Source organism: Oncorhynchus kisutch, linkage group LG29, assembly GCF_002021735.2.
Source record: "Oncorhynchus kisutch isolate 150728-3 linkage group LG29, Okis_V2, whole genome shotgun sequence".
Taxonomy (NCBI): Eukaryota; Metazoa; Chordata; class Actinopteri; order Salmoniformes; family Salmonidae; genus Oncorhynchus; species Oncorhynchus kisutch.
The window spans coordinates 26,568,472-26,594,937 of NC_034202.2; the positions used below are offsets into that span (position 1 = coordinate 26,568,472).

The 26,466-nt window shown below is 42.7% G+C and overlaps 1 protein-coding gene across 4 annotated transcripts in view; it reads left to right on the plus strand.

Annotated features, from left to right (window-relative positions):
- LOC109874401 (Kv channel-interacting protein 1-like) overlaps window positions 1–26,466 on the plus strand; it is a 51,053-nt gene that overhangs the window by 17,722 nt on the left and 6,865 nt on the right. The window contains exons 1-3 of one of the 4 annotated variants that reach the window (XM_031809470.1): window positions 15,870–15,983; window positions 23,435–23,913; window positions 24,087–24,182. The exons of 1 other annotated variant lie outside the window; for it this stretch is intronic. In XM_031809470.1, coding sequence (XP_031665330.1) covers window positions 24,173–24,182 — 10 coding nt within the window. In that variant the 5' untranslated portion in view covers window positions 15,870–15,983; window positions 23,435–23,913; window positions 24,087–24,172. Of the gene's footprint in view, window positions 1–15,569; window positions 15,984–23,434; window positions 24,183–26,466 lie in introns of those variants that run through there. 2 more of the 4 variants (XM_031809469.1, XM_031809468.1) reach the window with 2 other exon arrangements.

A 26,466-nucleotide genomic window follows, 5' to 3' on the forward strand; every position in this document is an offset into this window, starting at 1 on the left:
GAGATTTGTCTTCCAACAAGACAATGATCCAAAACATAAAGCAAAATCTACAATGGAATGGTTCAAAAATAAACATATCCAGGTGTTAGAATGGCCAAGTCAAAGTCCAGACCTGAATCCAATCGAGAATCTGTGGAAAGAACTGAAAACTGCTGTTCACAAATGCTCTCCATCCAACCTCACTGAGCTCGAGCTGTTTTGCAAGGAGGAATGGGAAAAAAATTCAGTCTCTCGATGTGCAAAACTGATAGAGACAAGCGACTTACAGCTGTAATCGCAGCAAAAGGTGGCGCTACAAAGTATTAACTTAAGGGGGCTGAATAATTTTGCACGCCCAATTTTTCAGTTTTTGATTTGTTAAAAAAGTTTGAAATATCCAATAAATGTCGTTCCACTTCATGATTGTGTCCCACTTGTTGTTGATTCTTCACAAAAAAATACAGTTTTATATCTTTATGTTTGAAGCCTGAAATGTGTCAAAAGGTCGCAAAGTTCAAGGGGGCCGAATACTTTCGCAAGGCACTGTATATCGGATATGGCCATATTTGGAGTAGCGTATCATAGAAGAGGTCTCAACCTTAATTACAATTGTCTACAATGCTGCCACCTGTTGGTCATGAATTGGCACCACAACAACTTATTACAGGCACTGCTACACTGTGTGTGTTTGTGTGTTTTCTGTGTACCGGTGTGTGTGCTCTGTGTTTATATGCTTTATGTGATGAGTATGTATGCTTCATTGTAATGCACCTCTTAAAATATCAACAGATTTGGTAGTGAAACACTGATCTATTAGAGATTCAACTCTCAAATACAGAAACCAGAGTTTTCAAAATGTGAAGAAAATAGAGCAATACATTCTTCTCCTTTGCTTTTTGTCTGGTGAGACTCATTTTATCTAATTTTGCCACCAGATGGCAATGTGCTCCTGTCCTATCAGTGGTCATGTCAGAAAGTAGAATACCATGAATGAGAAATAATATTCTAAACAAATAGTATATTATAGGAATGGGGAATCATTTGAATTTAAATAATTTGTGTGTGTGTGTGTGTGTGTGTGTGTGTGTGTGTGTGTGTGTGTGTGTGTGTGTGTGTGTGTGTGTGTGTGTGTGTGTGTGTGTGTGTGTGTGTGTGTGTGTGAGAGAGAGAGAGAGAGATTTTGAATTGAAAAGATGTGGACAAGAAAATGTTCAGACTGTGTGTCAGAGAGAGAGAGAGAGAGAGAGAGCGAGAGAGAGAGAGAGAGAGAGAGAGAGAGAGAGAGAGAGAGAGAGAGAGAGAGAGAGAGAGAGAGAGAGAGAGAGAGAGAGAGAGAGAGAGAGAAATAGGCTTTTGTTGGGGTTGTATACTGTACATGTCTAATAATGAGGGGGGAACTTCAGGAGGGGAGGCAGGGTACAGAGAGGATGAGAGGATATAGATGTCTGCGGGAGAGGTGGGAGGAGTGCTTGATTGATGAGAAGTGAAATATGCTCTCTGTTAGGAGCTGGAGCAAGATATGTATGGCATGGTGATCTCATGTTTGTGGCGCTCATAGTGGCCGGGGACTTTAATGCAGGCAAACATTTTTACCAGCATGTCACGTGCAACCAGAGGGAGAAAAATCCTAGACCATCTTTACTCCACACACAGAGATGCATACAAAGCTCTCCACCGCCCTCCATTTGGCAAATCTGACCATAATTATATCCTCCTGATTCCTGCTTCAAAGCAAAAACTAAAGCAGGAAGTACCAGTGACTCGCTCAATACGGAAGTGGTCATGCTAAGCTACAGGACTGTTTTGCTAGTACAGATTGGAATATGTTCCGGAATTCATCCAATGATGAATCCTGTAGATTTGTCTAAAGCTTTTGACACTGTAGACAATGCGATACTTTTGGGTAAGCTGTCGTCAATAGGACTGGGACTGGATGCCTGTCGTTGGTTTCATGACTATCTAAAGGATAGAAGTCATGCTGTTACAGTCGACGGCATCCAGTCGGAGACATTGGAGTTGGTTAAAGGGATACCACAAGGTTCTATACTTGGTCCATTACTGTTCACTCTCTACATAAACAATATCAGTGATGAGATAAGAAAGTGTCAAATTAATTTATACCCTGATGACACTGTCATGTACTCTATCGCTTCAACCAAGCATTATCACTATTGGAGACAGATTTTAAGATATTACAAGGGTCTTTTATACAACTGAAACTTGTTTTAAATGCAAAGAAAACACATTTTATGATTTATAATAGGTTCAAAAAGTTGGTTGAAAATACACTTGCACTGTACATGTTTACATGATCATTTCAATCTATGCATTATTATTTTTATTAAACTGACACTGACAAGCTTAGATGGTTCTCGAATTAATCAGGTCTCTGCATATAAATACTTAGGGATATGGTTGGATGATAAACTGTGTTTTAAAATGAATGTTGATGAACTTTATAAATGGCTAAAAATCAAGCTAGGCTTCCTCCATAGAAACAGGACATGTTTGTCCTCTACAAATAGAAGACAAATTGTACAAGCTACTTTTATGTCTGTTATAGATTATGGGAATATTATCTACATGCATGCTACGGCATCAACACTTAAATCGCTGGATGCTACTTATCATTGCGCACTTAGGTTTATTATGGGTGTTAGCTACAGAACTCACCACTGTGTTTAATATCAAAATGTGGGTTGGACTTCGCTGTCCATGAGACGAGAACAACATGCTCTCGTGTTTGTCTATAAAGCACTTCTGAATGAACTACCTTCTTATTTTTCATCACTCATCAATATTAGAATTAGAATTCCTAAAACCAGGTCTCAAGCATGGATGACACTTGAGGCCCATGCGATTTCCACAGAGTTGGGTATGGCTGCCTTTTCCTGTTACGCTCCTTGCCTATGGAATAGCCTGCAGACTAACTTAAACTTGAGACTCTTGTCCCCCTGTCGCCCAATTTAAATATTTATTGGAGGATTTTTATTTTTGTATTGCCTGTAACTGTTTCGGGTAATGCAAGTTCTTGTGCTGTTAGGAGAATAACCTGTTAGGGGAATAACCTGTTAGGGGAATAACCTGTTAGGGGAATAACCTGTTAGGGGAATAACCTGTTAGGGGAATAACCTGTTAGGGGAATAACCTGTTAGGGGAATAACCTGTGTGTAAATGTAATAATCTGCTGCTGTATGTTTTTGTGTTATCTGTGATTGTTTTGTTTGTCTTGGTGTAGTTTCTTAATCATTGTACATAAACTGTATGTGTAAACATGTACAGTGCCTTGCGAAAGTATTCGGCCCCCTTGAACTTTGCGACCTTTTGCCACATTTCAGGCTTCAAACACAAAGATATAAAACTGTATTTTTTTGTGAAGAATCAACAACAAGTGGGACAAAATCATGAAGTGGAACGACATTTATTTCAGTTTTTAACAAATCAAAAACTGAAAAATTGGGCGTGCAAAATTATTCAGCCCCTTTACTTTCAGTGCAGCAAACTCTCTCCAGAAGTTCAGTGAGGATCTCTGAATGATCCAATGTTGACGTAAATGACTAATGATGATAAATACAATCAACCTGTGTGTAATCAAGTCTCCGTATAAATGCACCTGCACTGTGATAGTCTCAGAGGTCCGTTAAAAGCGCAGAGAGCATCATGAAGAACAAGGAACACACCAGGCAGGTCCGAGATACTGTTGTGAAGAAGTTTGAAGTCGGATTTGGATACAAAAAGATTTCCCAAGATTTAAACATCCCAAGGAGCACTGTGCAAGCGATAATATTGAATGGCCATCTTTTTAAGTGGGAGAACTTGCACAATTGGTGGCTGACTAAATACTTTTTTGCCCCACTGTACATGTCCCAACCAGAAGCCATGGGTTACATACAGGCAACATCTGTATTGAGCTAAAGGCTAGAGCTGCCGCTTTCAAGGAGTGGGATCTCTGAATGATCCAATGTTGACGTAAATGACTAATGATGATAAATACAATCAACCTGTGTGTAATCAAGTCTCCGTATAAATGCACCTGCACTGTGATAGTCTCAGAGGTCCGTTAAAAGCGCAGAGAGCATCATGAAGAACAAGGAACACACCAGGCAGGTCCGAGATACTGTTGTGAAGAAGTTTGAAGTCGGATTTGGATACAAAAAGATTTCCCAAGATTTAAACATCCCAAGGAGCACTGTGCAAGCGATAATATTGAATGGCCATCTTTTTAAGTGGGAGAACTTGCACAATTGGTGGCTGACTAAATACTTTTTTGCCCCACTGTACATGTCCCAACCAGAAGCCATGGGTTACAGGCAACATCTGTATTGAGCTAAAGGCTAGAGCTGCCGCTTTCAAGGAGTGGGAGACTAATCCGGACACTTATAAGAAATCCAGCTATGCCCTCAGATGAACCATCAAACAAGCAAAGCGTCAATACAGGATTAAGATTGAATCCTACTACACTGGCTCTGACGCTCGTCTGATGTGGCAGGGCTTGAAAACGGACAACAAAGGGAAACCCAGACTCGAGCTAAATTACTTTTATGCTCGCTTCGAGGCAAGCAACACTGAAGCATGCACGAGAGCACCAGCTGTTCTGGACGACTGTGTGATAATGCTCTCGGTAGCCAATGTGAACAAAACCTTTAAACAGGTCAACATTTACAAAGCCGCTGGGCCAGACGGACTACCAGAACATTTACTCAGAGCATGTGCGGACCAACTGTCAAGTGTCTTCACTGACATTTTCAACCTCTGCCTGACCGAGTCTGAAATACCAACATGTTTCAAGCAGACCACCATAGTCCCTGTGCCCAAGGAAGCTAAGGTAACCTGCCTAAATGATTACTGCCCCATGGCACTCACGTCAATAGCCATGAAATGCTTTGAAAGGCTGGTCATGGCTCACATCAACAGCCTCCTCCCAGACACTTTAGACCCACTCCAATACCACCGCATACCACCCCAACAGATCCACAGCTGACGCAGTCTCAATCACACTCCACACTGCCCTTTCTCAGCTGGAAAAAAGGAACACCTATGTGAGAATGCTGTTCATTGACTACAGCACAGCGTTCAACAGCATAGTGCCCACAAAGCTCATCACTAAGCTAAGGACTCTGGGACTAAACACCTCCCTCTGCAACTGGATCCTGGACTTCCTGACGGGCCGCCTCCAGGTGGTAAGAGTAGTCAACAACACGTCTGCCACTCTGATCCTTAACACGGGGGCCCCTCAGGGGTGTGTACTTAATCGCCTCATGTATTCTCTGTTCACCTATGTCTGCATGGCCAAACACGACTTCAACACCATCATTACATTTGCTGATGATACAACAGTGGTAGGCCTGATCACCGACAACAATGAGACGGCCTATAGGTAGGAGGTCAGAAAACTGGCAGTGTGGTGCCAGGACAACAACCTCTCCCTCAATGTGAGCAAGACAAAGGAGCTGATCGTGGACTACAGGAAAAGGCGGGCCGAACAGGCCTCCATTAACATCGACGGGGCTCTACGGGGAGCGGGTCGAGAGTTTCAAGTTCCTGTTCCTATTTCCCCTCAGGAGACTGAAAAGATTTGTCATGGGTCCATAGATACTCAAAAGGTTCTACAGCTGCACCATCAAGAGCATCCTGATCAGTTGCATCACTGCCTGGTATGGCAACTGCTAAGCATCTGACTGTAAGGCACTACAGAGGGTAGTGCGAACGGTCAGTACATCACTGGGGCCAAGCTTCCTGCCATCCAGGACCCCCCCTCTTGTACACTGCTGCTACTCTGTGTTTGTTTGTTACCTATGCATATGCTTCGTCCCCACCTACATGTACAGATTACCTCAACTAGCCTGTACCCCTGCACACTGACTCGATACCGGTGCCCCCTGTATATAGCCTCGTTATTGTTATTCTTATTGTGTTACTTTTTATTATTACTATTATTATTATTTTTAGCCTACTTGGTAAATATTTTCTTCTTCTTGAACTGCACTGTTGGTTAAGGGCTTGAAAGTAAGCATTTCAGGGTAAAGTCTACACTTGTTGTATTCGGCACATGTGGCAAATAAAGTTTGATTTGATTTCATAGTTATGTATGATTTAATGTATTTATCTGTATATGCTGGTGGTGTGTTGTGTGTGCATATAAAGCAAATTATTGTAAAGTTGAGAGAGAAATCGTATTTTGTTGGGGTTGTAAATGATCAAGTGTCAAGTACACATGTGTAAATCAATATTAAGAAATGAGGGGGAACGTAGAGAGAGATATACAGGCTCCTCTTCTCTACCCTCCTCTCCTTCTAACTCCTCTTTGCTGGTTGGTGTCCTCTCCTCTACACTCCTCTCCGCCTAACTCCTCTTTGCTGGTTGGTGTCCTCTCCTCTACCCTCCTCTCCTTCTAACTCCTCTTTGCTGGTTGGTGTCCTCTCCTCTACACTCCTCTCCGCCTAACTCCTCTTTGCTGGTTGGTGTCCTCTCCTCTACCCTCCTAACTCCTCTTTGCTGGTTGGTGTCCTCTCCTCTACCCTCCTCTCCTCCTAACTCCTCTTTGCTGGTTGGTGTCCTCTCCTCTACCCTCCTCTCCTCCTAACTCCTCTTTGCTGGTTGGTGTCCTCTCCTCTGCCCTTCTCTCCTCCTAACTCCTCTTTGCTGGTTGGTGTCCTCTCCTCTATCCTCCTCTCCTCCTAACTCCTCTTTGCTGGTTGGTGTCCTCTCCTCTCTGTCAGGACCCGGTGTGACGAGAGGGAAAAAGAGAGCAGAGCAGGAGAGGGATGGATGTTAAGGTTAAAATGAGGGAGTGTGGGGGAGAGTTACAGGAAGATGAAACGATGAGGGTTCTTGTGTGGACAGATTAAAGGGGGTTCAATTGAGGCCCAGCATCACTGAGGCTTGTTATGGCAGCTGACAGTACCATCCACATAGACAGGGGAAAGTCTCATAATTTCCCCCTGATCTCCAGCACTCCCTCCTCTCTTTCGGAGGATATTTTCTCGTCAGATCATCAGTTTCTCTATTCCCCTTTCTCCGTGGAGCCATCTTTTTCCCTAATTTAAACTGTTTCTACCAACTCATAACATTTTCTCTCTCACATCATTACACCATCCAAGGACGACGACCCACAGCGAGAAAGTGAACAAATGTTGTAGTTTTTAATTGTCCCTTCCAGTGCACTCCGATCTCCACTGTATTGTCCTGTGTGATCCCTCTGTTCTCCCTGTAGGGGGAGATTTAGTCAGTGATACACAGATTAAAACATCCTTTCACCATCCTCCCAGAGGTTTCTAATTAACTATCTCATTTAATCTATATTTAATCTTCTTAATCTTCTCAGCTCTGGGCCCGTATCCACAAAGAGTCTCAGAGTGTGAGTACTGACCTAGGATCTGTCCAGATAACATTATTCATTATGATCTAAAATTCAAAACTGATCCAAGATCAGCACTCCTACCCTGAGACGCTTTATGGATAAGGGCCCTGATCTCTCCTCAGTGTCTGAAGAGCACTGGGCGTGTTCGACTCGCATCCCTGACAGATACATACAATAGCTAGTGTGGACAGTTGTCATTGGCAAAGGGTAGGGGAACTAACTCTGTGAATACTGTTGTACTGAAACTGAGCGTGTGTGGAGACAAAGGGCAGGACATGGTCAGGAGCATTCTGGGATGTGTTAATTAATCTACTCTCAACTTTTCATTATAAAGTACCGGTGTAGTTTGTTGCATTTGAATGAGCCTGTTGGCCAACTTTCCAAGTACTGTATGTTGTGTTTATTAGTGCTGTTGACTTTCATGAACGAAAGATGAGGGAGGAAGGGTTCTTAGGAGGGAAAGAGAAACCATTGATCTACCACAAAAAAGGGTTTAACAATAATCTCGTCTCCTTCACGTATTTAGGGATTGTATGAGATAGTGGGCACTGAAGAATTGAGACGAGAAGGAGAGAAGTACAAACTGTGTTAATCAAATGTGCATCCCAGGAAAAAGTGCATATGTGAAAATCCACAAGATAGTAAAGGAGGGGGAACTAGAGAGGAGGATTCAGGGAGCAGAAAAAACAGTCAGAGAGAGGGAGAGAGGAAGAGTGAGGATCACAGACTTTTGAAACAAAGACAATGCTTTACAACAGAGAGGAGCATGCACTTGTGTATTAGAGCAACAGAGACTGAGAGGTATAGAGAACAGAATTACAGAGAGGAACTCAGAAAGACAGGGACGGAGAGAGGTAGAGAACTCAAAAATCTTGAGAAGAGGAAGAGACATTGAGATGGGGGTTGTGCTGGGGACTTTCCCCATGCACACCAAACAGGTTGACTACAGAAGACGAGGTATGAGAATGTATCATCATATACATGGAAGTGTGTGTGTGTGGTGTGTGTGTGTGTGTGTGTGTGTGTGTGTGTGTGTGTGTGTGTGTGTGTGTGTGTGTGTGTGTGTGTGTGTGTGTGTGTGTGTGTGTGTGTGTGTGTGTGTGAGAGAGAAAGTGTGTACGTGCGTGTGTGTGTGTATGTGAGTGTTTGTGAAATGACCAAGTCAATAGCGCAGCACTCTCCAAGAGACCGATTTCAGGGTGTGAATTGAGCCTGTTCACTTATTGATCATTGATTTTGTTTATGAGGTTTCAGGACATTAGTCTTTACACAAATGTAAACTTTGATGTGAGCGGACTGTTTGCATTTGTTATAGAGGAGGTACTTTGTGTGAGTGTGTTTAATACAGTATGAGGGTCCTGTGAGTGTGTTTAATCAAGTTTGAGGGTGCTGTGAGTGTGTCAATACAGTATGAGGGTGCTGTGAGTATGTTCAATACAGTGTGAAGGTCCTGTGAATGTGTTTAATGCGGTGTGGGGGTCCTGTGAGTGTGTTCAATACAGTGTGGAGGTCCTGTGAATGTGTTTAATGCAGTGTGGAGGTCCTGTGAATGTGTTTAATGCAGTGTGGAGGTCCTGTGAATGTGTTTAATGCAGTGTGGAGGTCCTGTGAATGTGTTTAATACGGTGTGGGGGACCTGTGAATGTGTTTAATACTGTACGAGGGTTCTTTGAGTTTGTTTAGTACAGTATGAGGGTGCTGTGAGTGTGTTTAATCATGTATTAGGGTTCTGTGAGTGTGTTTAATACAGTATGAGGGTGCTGCGAGTGTGTTTAATACAGTATGAGGGTGCTGTAAGTTTGTTTAATACAGTATGAGGGCGCTGTGAGTGTGTCCAATACAGTATGAGGGTACTGTGAGTGTGTTTCGTACAGTATGAGAGTGCTGTTAGTGTGTTTAATACAGTGTGAGGGTCCTGTGAGTGTGTTTAGTACAGTTTGAGGGTCCTGTGAGTATGTTTAATACAGTGTGGCGTTCCTGTGAGTGTTAGGGGAGTTAGTGACCAAACTGAGCATGTTTTTAGGGCAATGTGTGTGTGTGTGTGTGCGTGTGTGTGTGTGTGCGTGTGTGCGTGTGTGCGTGTGTGTGTGTGTGTGTGCATGCGTGCGTGTGTGTGTGTGCGTGCGTGTGTGTGTTTGTGTGCGAGAGAGAGTGAGAGAGATGTTCAGGTGTTGTGCTGGTGTTTCTGTGTCTTTTCTCTATGAGCAGTTATCTAAGTGTTACTGATCGGCTTTTTCAAAAACCATTATCTCTTAATTGTTACTATTGGCTGTGAGCTGTTTTTCATGAAGAAAGAGAGGGAGAGAGACCGGGGTGATAGAAAGCAGAGAAAAAGAGGGAAGAGGCTGTAAACAAGAGATAAGAATGGGAGATACAGTATGAGAATGGTGGGAGAGGCCGATGGTTACACACCCATTAATATTCATGCCTTGATGTTTAATTAAACGCTACTGCATGTCTGCTAAGATTCTGTTTCAAGTCAACCAGGGCACTCACGTACCATGCAATCCATTCCATGCATACACACTCACACACACTCACACAGGGTTGGGGTGTAATTCATCACATGTAAGATTACAGAAAACTACATGATTACTTTTTGGATTCCTTTTAAATTCAGAAAGGATGTTTGCGAGAAAAAAAACATTATGATGCTTTGTTTTTTCAATGACATTCAATTCAGCGTTGAAAAAAGGTGCAGGTTTAAGTTTGTTCCACCTGAGCGAGTCTGACCACAAGTCAGAGACCACTATGATGACACAGCACATGCGTTTGATGGATCCTTTTTGTCTTCTTCTAGGGGAAAGTAATCCAAAAGCAACTGCAAGTAATCCGATTATGTTACTGAGTTTGGGTAATCCAAAAGTTACGCTGCTGACTACAATTTTGGACAGGTAAATAACTAGTAACTAATGGATTACATTTAGAAAGTAACCTACGCAACCATCCATGCGTACAAGTGCAAAAACACACACACAGACACACACACAGACTTAAAACATTCTTACTTTAGTAACTAAGAGACTAACGTTAGCTTGTGTGTAACCTGTTGTCTTTCAGATGGTTGGCTATACTAACACTGCCTGATCATTTACTTCTACTGGCTATGCTGACATACTGTACATGACAGTGTTTCAAACTAGTGGAGCAACACTGATCTATTGTCAGTACTGAGATTAGTACAAAGGGCATCTGACAGAGTCCAAGGACATAACACAAACTGATGTAAAGGGAATACTGAATGTATTAGCTATTGATATCAAGGGTAGTTGTCTGTTGGATCTCTTCTCATCATAGTTGCATAATTTAACCATTTGATGTATCTATGGACTTTGTTTTTGCCCAATTGAGAGGGAATGCATTTTAAACAATGGGAGATTTTTTACAGCACTGACACACACATATACATATACACACACACACACACAGAGAGAGAGAGAGAGAGAGAGAGAGAGAGAGAGAGAGAGAGAGAGAGAGAGAGAGAGAAAGAGCCAGAAATAGGCTTTTGTTGGGGTTGTACATGATCAAGTGAATACTGTACATGTCTAATAGTGAGGGGGGGAACTTCAGTAGGGGGAGGCGGGTACATAGAGGATGAGAGGATACAGATGTCTGAAGAGAGAGAGAGAGAGAGAGAGAGAGAGAGAGAGAGAGAGAGAGAGAGAATTTATGCTGTTGGTACAGAGTTAATGGGATTAGACATTCTGGGTAAAAACACAAAACCCCTAAGAATGTTTGAAGCCCTTGATTCAAATCCCCTGGAGCTTGCTGGTGGGAATTTTAACTCCCCCCTCTCTCTCTCTCTCTCTCTCTCTCTCTCTCTCTCTCTCTCTCTCTCTGTCTGTCTGTCTGTCTGTCTGTCTGTCTGTCTGTCTGTCTGTCTGTCTGTCTGTCTGTCTGTCTGTCTGTCTGTCTGTCTGTCTGTCTGTCTGTCTGTCTGTCTGTCTGTCTGTCTGTCTGTCTCAAAATGAAGATAGGGGTGCTGTTGCATGCTTCTGAGTCCTGGATCCTGAGTAGACTGGTTATGGTTCATTTCTTTGTTTCTGTGTATGCCTGGTTCATATTAACTTCTTTAGTGAGGAACCTGATTTTGATTGCCTGTTTAAAACCTCTTTGGGATAGGGGGAAGTATTTTCACGTCCGGATGAAAAGTGTGCCCAAAGTAACCTGCCTGCTACTCAGGCCCAGAAGCTAGGATATGCATATAATTGGCAGATTGGGATAGAAAACACTCTAAAGTTTCTAAAACTGTTAAAATAATGTATGTGAGCATAACATAACTTATTTGGCAGGCGAAACCCAGAGGACAAACCATCCAGGCACCTGGTTGCAGTTCCTATGGCTTCCACTAGATGTCAAAGGTCTTTAGAAATTGGTTCATGTTTTTCCTTTGAGAAATGAAGAAGTACGGCTGTACTTTCCAAGCCAAGTGGACTCTTTTGTTTGGTGCGCGCGACCTGGAGCTCGCTCCACTTTGATTTTATCCGCTATTGAACACAGTATATTCCGTCTTACATTTTATCGATTATTTATGTTTTATGATACCTAAAGTTGGATTAGGAAAGTTGTTTGAAATGTTTGGACCAAGTTTACAGGTAACTTATTAGATCATTTGTAGTCATGTTGGGCGAGTTGGAACCAGTGTATTTCTGAATCAAACTAGCCAAATAAATCACAAAATGACCATTTGTGATGTTTCTGGGACATATTGGAGTGCCAACAGAAGAAGATCTTCAAAGGTAAGGTATGAATTGTAGCGTTATTTCTGACTTTCATGTCGCACCTGCTTGGTTGAAATATGATTTTCATGTGTTTGTATGATGGGGCGCTGTCCTCAAATAATCACATGGTTTGCTTTCGCTGTAAAGCCTTTTTGAAATCTGACACGGTGGCTGGATTAACAAGAAGTTAAGCTTTATTTTGGTGTATTGCACTTGTGATTTTATGAATGTAAAATATTTCGATTAATTTAATTTGAATTTCGCGCTACGCTAGCGGAACGTCAAGCCGTAACAGGTTTAAGGACTAAATAGACTGGGTTATAGTGGTTGTGAGAGGACTGTCTATTAATGGAGTGTTAAGAATCAGACACAGCTGCCTAGGTTTGGTAGGCTCTGAATTTCCAAATTTTTCTCCTACACATAATTCAAGCCCAGAGGGGATTCAGTCTTTCTAACTACTTACTACTCAACGAGCTGTGTAAGGCCATAAGCAAACAAGAAAATGCTCATCCAGAAGTGCCACTCCTAGTGGCCGGGGACTTTAATGCAGGCAAAATTAAATCCTTTTTACCTAATTTCTACTAGCATGTCACATGTGCAACCAGAGACGCCACACACAGAGACGCATACAAAACTCTCCCTCGCACCCCATTTGGCAAATCTGACCATAATTATATCCTCCTGATTCCTGCTTACAAGCAAAAACTAAAGCAGGAAGTACCAGTGACTCGCTCAATACGGAAGTGGTCAGATGAAGCAGATTAATACGCTACAGGACTGTTTTGCTAGCACAGACTGGAATATGTTCCGGGATTCATTCGATGGCATTTAGGAGTATACCACCTCAGTCACCGGCTTCATCTATAAGTGCATCGACGACATCTTCCCCAGAGTGACCGCTCATACACTATCATTCAGAAGTTTGGGGTCACTTAGAACTGTCCTTGTTTTTGAAAGAAAAGCCAATTTTTTGGTCCATTAAAATAAGATAAAATTTATCAGAAATACAGTTTAGACATTATAAATGTTGTAAATGACTATTGTTGAAAAAGTGTATCACTTTAAAAGCCTAATTGATCATTAGAAAACTATTTTGCAATTATGTTAGCACAGCTGCAAAATTTTGTGCTGATTAATGAAGCAATAAAACTGGCCTTCTTTAGACGAGTTGAGTATCTGGGGCATCAGCATTTGTGCGTTCGATTACAGGCTCAAAATGGCCAGAAACAAAGGCCTTTCTTCTGAAACTCGTCAGTCTATTTACATTGATGGGGCTGTAGTGGAGCGGGTCGAGAGTTTCAAGCTCCTTGGTGTCCACATTACCAACAAACTATCATGGTCCAAACACACCAAGACAGTTGTGAAGAGGGCACGGCAACACCTTTTCCCCCTCAGAAGACTGAATAGATTTGGCATGGGTCCACAGATCCTCGAAAAGTTCTACAGCCGCACCATCGAGAGCATCCTGACAGGTTGCATCCCCACTTGGTTCGGCAACTGCTCGGCATCCGACCATAAGGCGCTACAGATGGTAATGCGTATGGCCCAGTGCATCACTGGGGCCAAGCTTCTTGCCATCTAGGACCTATATACTAGGCAGTACCAGAGGAAGGCACAAAAAATTGTCAAAGACTCCAGTCACCCAAGTCTTGGACTGTTCTCTCTGTTACCACATGGCAAGTGATACCGGAGCTCCAAGTCTAGGTCCAAAAGGCTCCTTAACAGCTTCTACCCACAAGCCATAAGACTGCTGAACAATTAATTACATTTTCACCCGGACTATTTTTCATTGACACTGCTGCAACTGCTGTTTATTATCTATGCATTTTTCTCTTTACCCCATGCCTACATGTACAAATGACTAACCCCCGCACATTGACCCTGTATATAGCATCGTTATTGTTATTTTATTGTGTTACTTTTTCTTTTATTTATTACTTTAGTTTATTTAGTAAATATTTTCTTAACTGTATTTCTTGAACTGTATTGTTGGTTAAGGGCTTGTAAGTAAGCATTTCACTGTAAGGTCTAAACCTGTTGTATTTGGTGCATGTGACAATTAAAATTGTATTTGATATTACCCCCTCTCTATTTCTCTTCTCTCCCTATTCCCCCTCTCTGAATACTAATTGTGCCCATCGTAATAATGCAGTTACTTATATATTCCCACAGCATGTAGAACCATGACAGTTATGTCAAACAATATTCACCACTCGAATGCAACAGAGATCGGGTTGAGTAGAATCCCGCCATGTGCAGAGGAAAGACTATATTAGTCTATAATAGGCCACAATGTGCTCTGCAGACAGAAATTCACCATCATTGGGAGGAATTGGAATCTCAGTCCTCGGAAAAGTTTGTTTTCTTATAATTAATTAGGATGTGAAGTTTTGAGTTGACTTGAAGAACATCCCCTCCCTCTCCTTCTTTTTCTCTCCTTCTTTTTCTTTTTCTTTTTCTTTTTCTCTCTCTCTCTCTCTCTCTCTCTCTCTCTCTCTCTCTCTCTCTCTCTCTCTCTCTCTCTCTCTCTCTCTCTCTCTCTCTCTCTCGGGTCATGTCAACCCTCTCACTTAATTGTATTTTAATAACAAATATATTTTACCTATATTTAACTAGGCAAGTCTTTTCAGAACAAATACTTATTTACAATGACGGCTTAATGGGACTTAATGAGAACAAACGTCAGACAAGCAGGTGGCCAAAAACAAGCAGCTATTTATACAGACCATTAGAGATAGAGAAGGACACTCCAGCTGGAGGACTGGGCTGCCCTCTGAGACACACACACAGCATGTGCACGCATGCATACGCGAGTGTGTGTTTACGTGCGTACATGCATACACAACTCTGTGTGTGGGTGGATGCATGGGATTGTGTATATGTTTTTTACATAAAATCAGTCGTCATTATAAGTTCCTTCATTATCTTTTTCTCATGAAATGAAGAATCCACATCTCCCCTCCTCATCCCTCCTACCTGGCTCTGACATGCTGTTCTCAGGCAAAATACACATAACATGCAACACCAAGGCAGGACACTGCCATATGTCGAAGCAATCATGCAGTGTGTGTGTGTGTGTGTGTGTGTGTGTGTGTGTGTGTGTGTGTGTGTGTGTGTGTGTGTGTGTGTGTGTGTGTGTGTGTGTGTGTGTGTGTGTGTGTGTGTGTGTGTGTGTGTGTGTGTGTGTGTGTGTGTGTGTGTATGTGTGTGTGTGTGTGTGTGTGTGCTAGTGGATTAGAAATACAGAGAGCTCTAAGGTAACAGGAGGAGAGGCCCACTTAGCTTTAGATATTCCACTCTGTCATAGGGTAGACATGGAGGGAAGGTCATATGGAGAGAAGATGCTGCACCATAGTGAAATGTGGACAGTATGGAACACTCTCAGCATTACGTACTCTACATCCATGCCATTCATTGTATGGGGGTGTGAGCACAGCAACAGTTATTGACACTGCATAACAACAGGGTGTGGAGAGAGAGGGAGAGGGTGGGAGGGAAGGATGGAGGAAGGGAGAGGGAAGGAAGGAAGGAAGAATGGAGAGTGAAAAAGAGGGAAAGAGAGAGAGTGGTGACCGAGGAGTGGAGAGAAGGGTGGGAGGGGCATGGAGAAGCAGGAGCAGCTTGTGTACGTTTGGGGAAGGAGAATTTGAGCTATATTTCATTCACACAGAAACGACGGTAAAGGAACAGGGGCACCACCATAGAGAGAGCCAACGTTGACCAGACTGAGAGACGAGACAAGAGGGGGGCAGGGGCTTATTCAGAGAGATAGGGAGGGAGAAGGACAGAAAAGGGAAGATAAATAGAGAGAAGAGGACTGCTCAGTCGTTTGTTTGAACAAGCAGATTTTCACGGCAACAACATGGGCGCAGTGGTGGGCACTTTGACCATGCAGACCAAGCAGAGGAGACGACCGTCCAGAGGTACGTCAACAACATCAACCAGACAGACAGAGAGACAGACACAACAGAGACAGACAGACAGACAGACAGACAGACAGACAGACAGACAGACAGACAGACAGACAGACAGACAGACAGACAGACAGACAGACAGACAGACAGACAGACAGACAGACAGACAGACAGACAGACAGACAGACAGACAGACAGACAGACAGACAGACAGACCAGAGAGACAGACAAGCAGACAGACCAGAGAGACGAGGACAGAGAGACAGAGAACGACAAACTAGAAAGACAAGACACATAGAGGGACAACCAAACAGAATAGAGCACCTGAACTACACACTAATGACTGAGGGAATAACCATCAGCTTGGCTGTGACATGTCTTAGTCTCTATAGTAAGACACATACTTAAAGCTGGTATGTACAATGATATGATATTATAATCTATTGGATCATTCTCTGTGACTTCATTGTTTAAATCTGATGGTCAATGATTATCGATTCAGATCATAACTCATCACAATGAGATGATAATATGACAATATAAGGGAGATCTTCTTGCTTAGAACAAGTCTTAGACTGCTTTCTTTGCAACATTATATTGCATTATACTTGTGGGCTTCACAAACGTTTACCTTCTCTAATATGTCTGATAGATAGACAGACAGATAAGTCAATAAGGAGGCAAATAAAGTACAATAGTCCCACATAAATTAATTCCATTACTGCTCATAGACAAACATAGAGGAATGAGTTCCACTCGTGCTGCCCTAAAGGTTGTACACTAACAAGTGTGGACAAAATGAGAAATCAGGGGACGGCAAGAGTGAGACTGACTAACAGAGAAAATAAGAGAGAGATGGATAGCATTGCTAACACAAGTTTAAACAGAGACTGAGGAACAGTGATCAGGGGAGACCGCTGTGAAATATGTGTCATTTCTTGCTGTGGTGCACGTGGCTGTACCACAGTCATGGTTGAGAGATGCCCTTGAGAAAGACAGGGTCCAGAATCATTGCCCATGACTCAATGGTTTTTCATTACAGCGTGTGTACGTGTGTAAGCTCTTGCTTGTGTGTGCACAGATACGCATGCATGTGTACTCGGTAGAGAAAGAGTGTGTGTGGGTGTGTTTGTGTGTGAGCATGTACATTAGCACTCTGCTCACATCTCATAACTCTTCCTTTCCGTATGCTTGAGAGGGCCGTTGTCATGGAGACTACAGGGTTGTGGGGGCATAAGGGGAATGTGAACAATACTCTGTGGTGCCTTTTGGATGGATGATGAAGTTATGGAGCAGGGTTCCCAAACTTTTTCACTCAGTCCCCCCTTCCAGCGTTGGAAAAGATCCTGCGGCCCACATCTATTTCTATGGGCACAAGCACTGTTCATGAGATAAACTGTTCACACCCCTCTTGTTGGCAGAAAGAAAACTAATAGCAGGTTTAAGCCTTATTTCCTGCAATTCGACACATTTTGTCATGTGGTGCAGAGAACATTTTGCAGTTTTAAGCAAATTTTCTTGCATTTCTATACTTTTTTCCATGTCTAATGTGTATTTATGTAATATTTGAGTGACTCAAACGTTACTACAAAATCTATGGGCTAAAAAACCTAGCTATGGCTTCTTGATCTGGACATTTTTGACAAGTTATAAATAGCTCTCTAAGTTATGCAATGACTAACATGACCAGAGTAAAACTGATGATGCACTATCCAATCTACTATACCAACTTTCAGTTGTTTTAGGGGGGACACACTGTGACCATTTCCAAACTGTTGACTATCTAAAACATTTTAATGCTATATTAGTTATGGCTTGGGGCTAGGGTTGCCAATTCTGCATGCATACATCATCTCATTAGCAATCATCTAGGAGGATTGATCTCCTTGATTAAAATCCTGTCAGTGATTAGGGCTGATGTTAGTTTTGATCATGTGACCTTGATTCCCAGAGATTAGACGCAGTGATATATTCAGATTAATCTCAAAAACCACTTGGCAACACATAGTAAATGATTTGACCATCACTAACACATCTAATCCCCTTCAACAGTTTGTGAGAGAAAAACCTCCTTCAGACAGCTTGTTTTCTACTAGGGAGGAGAGATGGAGTGTGTGACACAGAGGTGCTTATAGCATGTCAGATACACAGTCACCTTGTGCCGCCTTGGGGATCTAGACCCTTACTGATTATGTACTCATCTCTGACACTCTCTCTGACTGTCTGATTTACCCACAAACTTGTGTCCAGACCTATTTCCACAGAGGTTTTATTTGGTCCTGTTGCCAAGGGACTCAGTAATGGGAATGTTTGTCTTTCAGTTAATTGGGTTTATTTTTCAGTGATGTGTAGTTTTGAAGCTCTGTCCATAGGCTATGTTGTGCATTAGTAATCAGACTGTAGTTGTGTCAGTATTGTAGTTGTGTAGGATAAAAGTATTGAGGCCATGTTAGTATTGAAAGGCCAAGCTGGTTTCTCCATGTAACCAGGCTGTCCCATCTTCCAAAAACTCTTAGAAAAAAGGAGCTATCTACAGTAGAAGCCTGAAAGGGTTCTTTGGCTGTCCCCATAGGAGAACCCTTTTTGGTTCCAGGAAGAACCCTTTTCACAGAGGGTTCTACATGGAACCCAAAAGGGTTCTACCTAGAACCAAAAAGGGTTCTCCTATGGGGACAAACGAATAACCCTTTTGGAAACCTTTTTTTCTACGAGTGTAAACTGGATTCCTCTATTGTTCTCTGCCTCCATGTGTTTGTGTCGTCCTCTCCTCTCTTTCACTCTCTCCCTCTTTTTTTCTTCATCACTAAAGCTTGCCTCCTTTTCACACATTCACTCTGTCCTACCACCCACTATTTCCTACCCTCTTTTCATCCTCTTTCATTCCCACTTTATCTCTCTCCCCTTTCCCTAGCTCTGTGTTAGTTACTCTATAAGTAATTAACTGATGTTATTCAGGTTGTCCTCTGTACTCTTTTTCATGATTACTGGTATGTGTGGTGTGAGTGTGTGTGCCTGTTTGTGTTATAGGAGTAGCTAGTTATCTGCAGCAGAGCAAGGGCTTTCTGAGGTGTGTGTATGCTGTAGAGTTTTATAGTAAATAGCCTGTCAGTATCCATTATGTAAATCTTGTTCAGTCAGGCCGACAGTAAAGAAACACACAGAACAATAAGCCAGCCACACCAGCATTCAGTGAAGCTCTCCTTACCAATGTTGGTTTACGTAGGAGGAGGTCTTACGCATGCACTTTGCTGGTTTATGTGTTCATCTTTTTAATACATGTATTCAATTAGTGCCTGTGTTCAAAACATGTTGGAAATCTGTCTGTCTCTATTTCAAAAATAAATGTCTAAAATGTCAGAGATTCCAACAGTGAGCGAGGGAAAGATTGATAGAGAGATTGGTGAGAAGGACTGAGAGAGTGTATTGACCAAAAGGTAAGGTGGAAATTAAAACAAGAGGAGTAGAATAACCAATATTGGAAGAGAGCGGGACCAGGATAGAGAAGGGGGATAAATTCTCACCAGTCGTTTGAAGAATTTGTCAATTTCACAGCAATCACGGTGAATTAACTTCACATAGAGTGTGATAAAGATATTCCTCGTAACAAAGTTAGTGAGGAAGGAGTGTCTTTGTGAGAATGAGTCTGTGATGAGTATGTGAAGTCTGTCTCCTGAAGAAGAGCCCTCTAACGTGTATGCTTCATTACCTCATTATCTTTAATCCAGATGATCATAAACCTGTAGTCTGTCCTCTTCAACTGCATGATCAGTTTTCGTACCAGTGGAGGCTCCTCAGAGGAGGTACCATCCTCCTCAGCAAATTTCATAAAAATAACAATAGTAAAAACATTTTAAAAGTTAATGTTTTTAGATAAAACTATACTAAATATAATCACGTCACCAAATAATTGATTAAAACACATTTTGCAATGAAGGTCTACAGTAGTCTCAACAGCACTCTGTAGGGTAGCACCATGGTGTAGCCAGAGGACAGCTAGCTTCCGTCCTCCTCTGGATACATTCAAGAGGCAAAACCTAGGAGGCTCATGGTTCTCATCCCCTTCCATAGACTTACTCAGTAATTATGACAATTTCCAGAGGAAATCCTCCAACCTATCAGAGCTCTTGCAGCATGAACTGACATGTTGTCCACCCAATCAAAGGATCCGAGAATGAATCTAGTACTGAAATCATTAGCTACAGCTAGCTAGTACTGTAGTGCATAAAATGTGGTGAGTAGTTGACTCAAAGAGAGAGAAAGACAGTAGTTGAACAACAACAAAAAAAATCAAAATGAAGGAGAAGCAAGAGAGAAATATATTTTTTTACTTTCAGTTTCACAAAACGTTACTTAGCTAGCAAATGCAGCTAGCTAGTTTAGCCTACTGTAACACCCTGAATTAACAGAGGGATTCTATGTTAGCTAGCACACTATGACTTTCCAACACAGCATTGGAACTCTTCCAAGTCAATGTAAGCTTTTGGTTTTACAAATATACTGCAATGAGGCCCGTCGGTGTAACTACTTACTGACTGTACACTGCAATGTTACTGTATGAATGTAGCGCGTTGACTAATGTTTTAGTCCCATTAGATATGCTGACTATGACATTACTTTAGCTAATATGGTGACAACGATGTAAGCTGTGTGTAACGGTTTGGCTTGGAAAGGTTTTTTTGACAGTCACATACAGCTGATGTGTTGTGCATTGAAGTCCACAAGCGAAGTGAAGAGGTAAGAGGAGAGTGCATAGATACAAGAATGACTACAACGTGCCTGCTATGAAAGTGAACTGTGTTTACATGTGATCAGGGGTGTATTCATTCCGCTGATTCTGTTGAAAAACGTTTCTTAAACGGAAGCAAACGGGACAAAATGGGGATAAACATACCTGAATTTGTTCAATAGAAACTCTTGTTTGCAACTGTTGAACTAATGATTACACCCTATATCAGCTAGATGCAGGCAAGAGTGTGCAAGGCTGTATTGAATGTCACTGGCTGTCCATGTGTCACTGTCTGTCACCTTAAATTTGTCTCTCGACCTGTATGCACCTACGTTGTAAAATGTAATTCATAGGCTAGGTTGTAGTAACCTCAGGATGGATACAGGGAAAATTCTAGCATCATGTTGTAGCCTAAACCTATCACTGTTACATTGAATGACAGTCATCCAATATGCTGTAATAGAAATAAGGCTATGCTCATTAAAAAAAATGTCCTCCCTCATCTTAAACGGCACTGTCCGCCACTGTTTGGTACTGATACGTGATCTGAATTCACTGACATCCTCATTTGATCAGTTCAAGTATGGATTCAAATTAAATCACATCTCCCTGATACAGTAATGAGCAGAGGATTTAACCCTCTAACAACCAAAACACAATATATCAAGATTCAATATGAGCTGTACTGCACAAATGGATTCAACGGATAAAGAAATGCCTATCCAGCAAGGGTGTCCAGATTGGTAGAGTGGTGATTACACAGTGTGTTAAGGGACCTATTACCAAGGAGCTGCGTGTAGGAGCTAGGCACTAAAGACCACTCCACTCTTCACCCAAACAGAGCGATGGAGTGTCATATGGTCCGTTCCCAAATGATTACCACACAAAAGTATGTAGAACTATGATGTGAAAGAGGTACAGACAGACACCCATTGTGATGCAGTGTGAATCATTAGGAGTTACAGGAAGGTCAGTACAGCAGTCAGTAAGTCTTTTCAGTCTGAATGATGGGAGGGGGGTGGGCTCACTGACGCCCCCTGCAAAGTACCACCTTCCACATGGTCCATTTCCCCTGCATCAGTCTCATTTCTTTCATGTTCATGTCCCTCCCTAGCACCCTTTCCCTCCCTCGCACCCTGTGTGTGTGTGTGTGTGTGTGTGTGTGTGTGTGTGTGTGTGTGTGTGTGTGTGTGTGTGTGTGTGTGTGTGTGTGTGTGTGTGTGTGTGTGTGTGTGTGTGTGTGTGTGTGTGTGTGTGTGTGTGTGTGTGTGTGAGCACATGCATATGTGAGTGTATAGATTAGATTAAACTTTGTTGTCATTGAACAAGTACAGTACAACGAAATGCAGTTGTACTTCCGTGCTTCTACACCTGCATTGCTTGCTGTTTGGGGTTTTAGGCTGGGTTTCTGTACAGCACTTTGAGATATCAGCTGATGTACGAAGGGCTATATAAATAAATTTGATTTGATTTGATTTGATTTGAGTTAGCATCTAAACAGAAGCGCAAATAAAAGAGTACAAAAAATGTACAAGTGTAACAATTAAGTACAATGTATATCATTAAGTAGGATGTATAAATGTGCAATGAAGGCAAATGGCAAGTACAAATGGCAAGCCTAATGTGCAATGAAGGCAAATTGAAAGTGCAAGGAGGCATGCAATTGAAATGCAGAAATAGCAGCAATGAGGTTACCGAGGTACACATGTACAACTGAATAAAGTCCTTAATCAGACTTTGCAAAGCAATATCAGAGTCCAGTAGTACCGTGAAGAGTGCAAAGAGAGTAATACAACAAGGTCCCTGAGAGGCAGTACTAAGTGGTGGGTGGGTGGATGTGGCTAGTGCCGTGTCACAGAGTTCAGTTGGAAAGAGACTGTTCTTGAGCCTGCTAGTGCAGGAACGTAGAGACCTGTACCGCCTGCCTGATGGTAGGAGGGCAAACAGTTTGTGGCATAGATGTGAAGGGTCCCTGATCCAGCTCCCTGCCATTGTAGACCTCCAGCACAAGTGGTGTCTGCGTAGGGCGCGGCATCATCAGGGACCCTTCACATCTATCATTCCATTGTGGTCTTTTCCCCCCTCAGCAGTTTCCCTCTCCTAACAGTTGGACTGTATATAAAGATCGCCCAACCTCATAATTAGCTACCAAGAAGCCATTTCAGGCTATCAATCAAGTCAGAGTAGCTACTCACTGGGCACACACTGGTTGAATCAACATTGTTTCCACCTCATTTCAATGAAATTACTTTGAACCAATGTGGAATAGACTTTGAATTGATGTCTGTGCCCAGTGGGTAGTTTGTCTAACTACTGTATCTTACCTGGCATGCCTGCTGGCAAGGTTGGTAGACTTTAGAAAAACTAAACTAAATGTACTGAATAAGACTCACAATCCTTTCATTCTTTTACCCAGATGTTAGCAGCGATGCAGAGAAGAATATTTAGTTTCTTAAAAAATAGAACCACCAGTCGGATACAGGCAACTCAGATATGCAGAAAAATAGACATACTGTATTTTTTACATAGAATGATGCATAATGATTATGGCTCTAGATTGCAGGAAAGAGCTTTTTGAAAATGCCAAATTCTCCAATTTACGGACAGGGAGGGGTTCCCGGACCACCCTCAAGCCTTCCTCACATACTTTGTGCCCCATCAGATTTTTGGAGTGCGTGACGCCCCTATGTTTGTTCTGAGAGGAGCACTGATGTGTCTGTTTCCTCTCCTACAGTATACCAGAGGCTGTCTGAGTGATAAACAACCCCCCTGAGAGGACACCAGCTCATCACATCATTACCCAACATCCATCTGTCTCTGGCACCCAAAGCACAAAGTTACCATCAGTACAGTTCCCCAAGTCAATGAAGGGAGTCCAATTTGCCATACCTCTCATCCCTCCTCCCTCCCTTCAGGATGACATGCATCCTTCGAAACACAACCCAGCCAAGCCACACTGCTTCTTGACACAATGCCCACTTAACCCAGCCACACCAATGTGTCGGAAGAAACACTGTACACCTGGTGACCGACCCGCCACAGGAGTTGCTAGAGTGTGATGGGACAAGAACATCAGCCAGCTGCGACAGTCCCTGGACCTGAACCAGGATCGCTAGTGGCACAGTTAGCACTGTGATACAGTGCCTTAGACAACTGCGCCACTCAGGAGGCCCAGGTTGATGTTTATGAGTCTTGTCCAGGAGGCAGAACTAAGTAATTTCCACTAGATGGGCCAGCTGCAAAGTCAAAATTGGCTATATTGTAAAAATTCCTGAAACCAAACATTTACATTTTGGTCTTCATTTAAGGTTAGGGTTAGGCATTAGGATTAGCGGTGTGCTTAAGGTTAAGGCTTAAAAAAAAATCTGATTTTGTGTCTGTGCCAGGTAGTGACACTCTGCAGAGCTACCTCCAGAACAAGATTGATGACAAAAAATGCTAACCTGCTCCCTCCCTCCTCAAAGGCGGCCGCATGCTTCCAGGTACAGTTTGTGCATATACTATGACTTCATTTTGCGATGTTTTTGTTCGTTTTGGAGTTCGGTTAGGGTTCGTCGGCTGTTCGGGCACACAACATTTTTTCTCAAGGACCAGCCGAAGTTTGGAAGCCGAAGTCTACACCCCTCTGTAATATTCATATGTGTAAACATACTGAATTGTAATTGGATGCATTTTACCGCCATATCATACTGTGCTATGGTTGGTTAAGACTACCCAAATGGTTAGGTCATCGTCAGTTTGATCCTGGTTGGCGATACGTGAACATGCCAGTTATAGCTAGCTAATAAAGAGCTACGTTAAGAAATATCCTGTAGTACTGCATTTTATAATTTTGTACAAAGTGTGCACCTTCGTCCTTGATTGGTCAACTGTAGGGTTGACACGAGTTTCTGCTTTTTGTTGATTTAGTCCGAAACTATGTGGATTCGACATGACAAACGACAACATTGAGCATCGATTGACTGAGGAGGTAAAGAAGTACCTTCTCCACTGCATTATATAAAGACTAGCATGTAAATGCCAATTCATGGAGGGAGATTGCGGAGACACTGGGGTCCGACCCAACCACTTGTTCAAAAAATTGGGGAAGAGTTTGTGACAAGTTCGACAATGCAAAGAAAAGAAACAAGGGCCGCAGTGGAGATTCCGGTGGAAAGGCTACTCCAGAAATGTTGCTGCTGGCTTGTTTGGCACGTGGAGCATGGGAAGACTGAAAGCAACATGCCATCTTCACCAAAGGATGGGGTATGTTATTGTATGTTATATTGTAGTCGGCGAAAAGAGTAGCCATGTTTTGCTAACAGTAGCTAGCAAGCTAGCGCTAGCTATTTGGCTGGCTAGCAGCGTACACAGGCAGGGATAGCAAGCAAGCCAACCAACCAAACTAAAGATCTTTACAACTTTTGATCCAATGCCATTTTGTCATAGAAAGAAAATAATTTTGTTTGAGCAAAGTTGAGTAGCTAGGCCAGGCCAGGCCTACTCAACTCTGCTCAAATGTTTGCAACAATATATAGTCTATTGTAGTCTCGGTTAATGATATTCGATGTTCATTAATGTTTTGGATGTGTACTAAATAGCCCTTTACTTTTCTTTTTCAACGCTCAAACACCAGTGAATGGAGACAGCACCTGGTTTGTTCTCTGCGCCCCAGCATTGCCTTTTCACTGGCCCCAAGCACTAGCTCTGCCATCAGTGCTGTCTGGTGATCAGCCCCCAGTCCATATCCTGCACAGATTTGCAGTGCAGAATTAGAAACAGTCTCCATGCAGGACCTGGGAAGCTCTATCCTGAGCCCACCTCAAAGACGTACTTCACTGGATTGCTCCTCACCGATGCCACACAGCATCAGCAGTGGTAGCAGGGGTGTGAGAAGAAGGGAGAAAAGAGCTGCAGACACAGTCCTTGACACATCACTCGCAAAGGCATTGGAAATGATTGAAGACATGCAGTGCGATCGGAAAGTATTCAGACCCCTTGGCCTTTTCCACATTTTGTTACGATACAGTCTTATTGTAAAATTGATTAAAACCTTTTTTCCCTCATCCATCTACACACAATACCCCATAATGACAAAGCAAAAATGGATTTTGAGACATTTTTGCAAATGTATGCAAATAAAATCACATTTACATAAGTATTCAGAACCTTTACTCAGTACTTTGTTGAAGCACCTTTGGCAGCAATTACGGCCTCAAGTATTCATGGGTATGACGCTACAAGTTTGGCACACCTCTAGTTTCTCCCATTCTTCTCTACACATCCTCTCAAGCTCTGTCAGGTTGGATGGGGAGCGTCTCTGCACAGCTATTTTCAGGTCTCTCCAAAGATGCTCGATCGGGTTCATGTCCGGGCTCTGGCTGGGCCACTCAAGAACATCCAGAGACTTGTCCCGAAGCCACTGTACTTAGGGTCGTTGTCCTGTTGGAAGGTGAACCTTCGCCCCACTTTGTCCCGTTCATCTTTCCCTCTATCCTGACTAGTTTCCCAATCCCTGCTGCTAAAAACATCCCCACAGCATGTAGCTGCCACCACCATAATTCACCATTGGGATTGTGCCAGGTTTCCTCCAGACGTGACACTTGGCATTCAGGCCAAAGAGTTCTATCTTTGGTTCATCAGACCAGGGAATCTTATTTCTCATGGTCTGACAGTCCTTTAGGCGTCTTTTGGAAAACCAAGTGGGCTGTAATGTGCATTTTACTGAGGAGTGGCTTCTGTCTGGCCACTCTACCATAAAGGCCTGATTGGTGGAGTGCTGCAGAG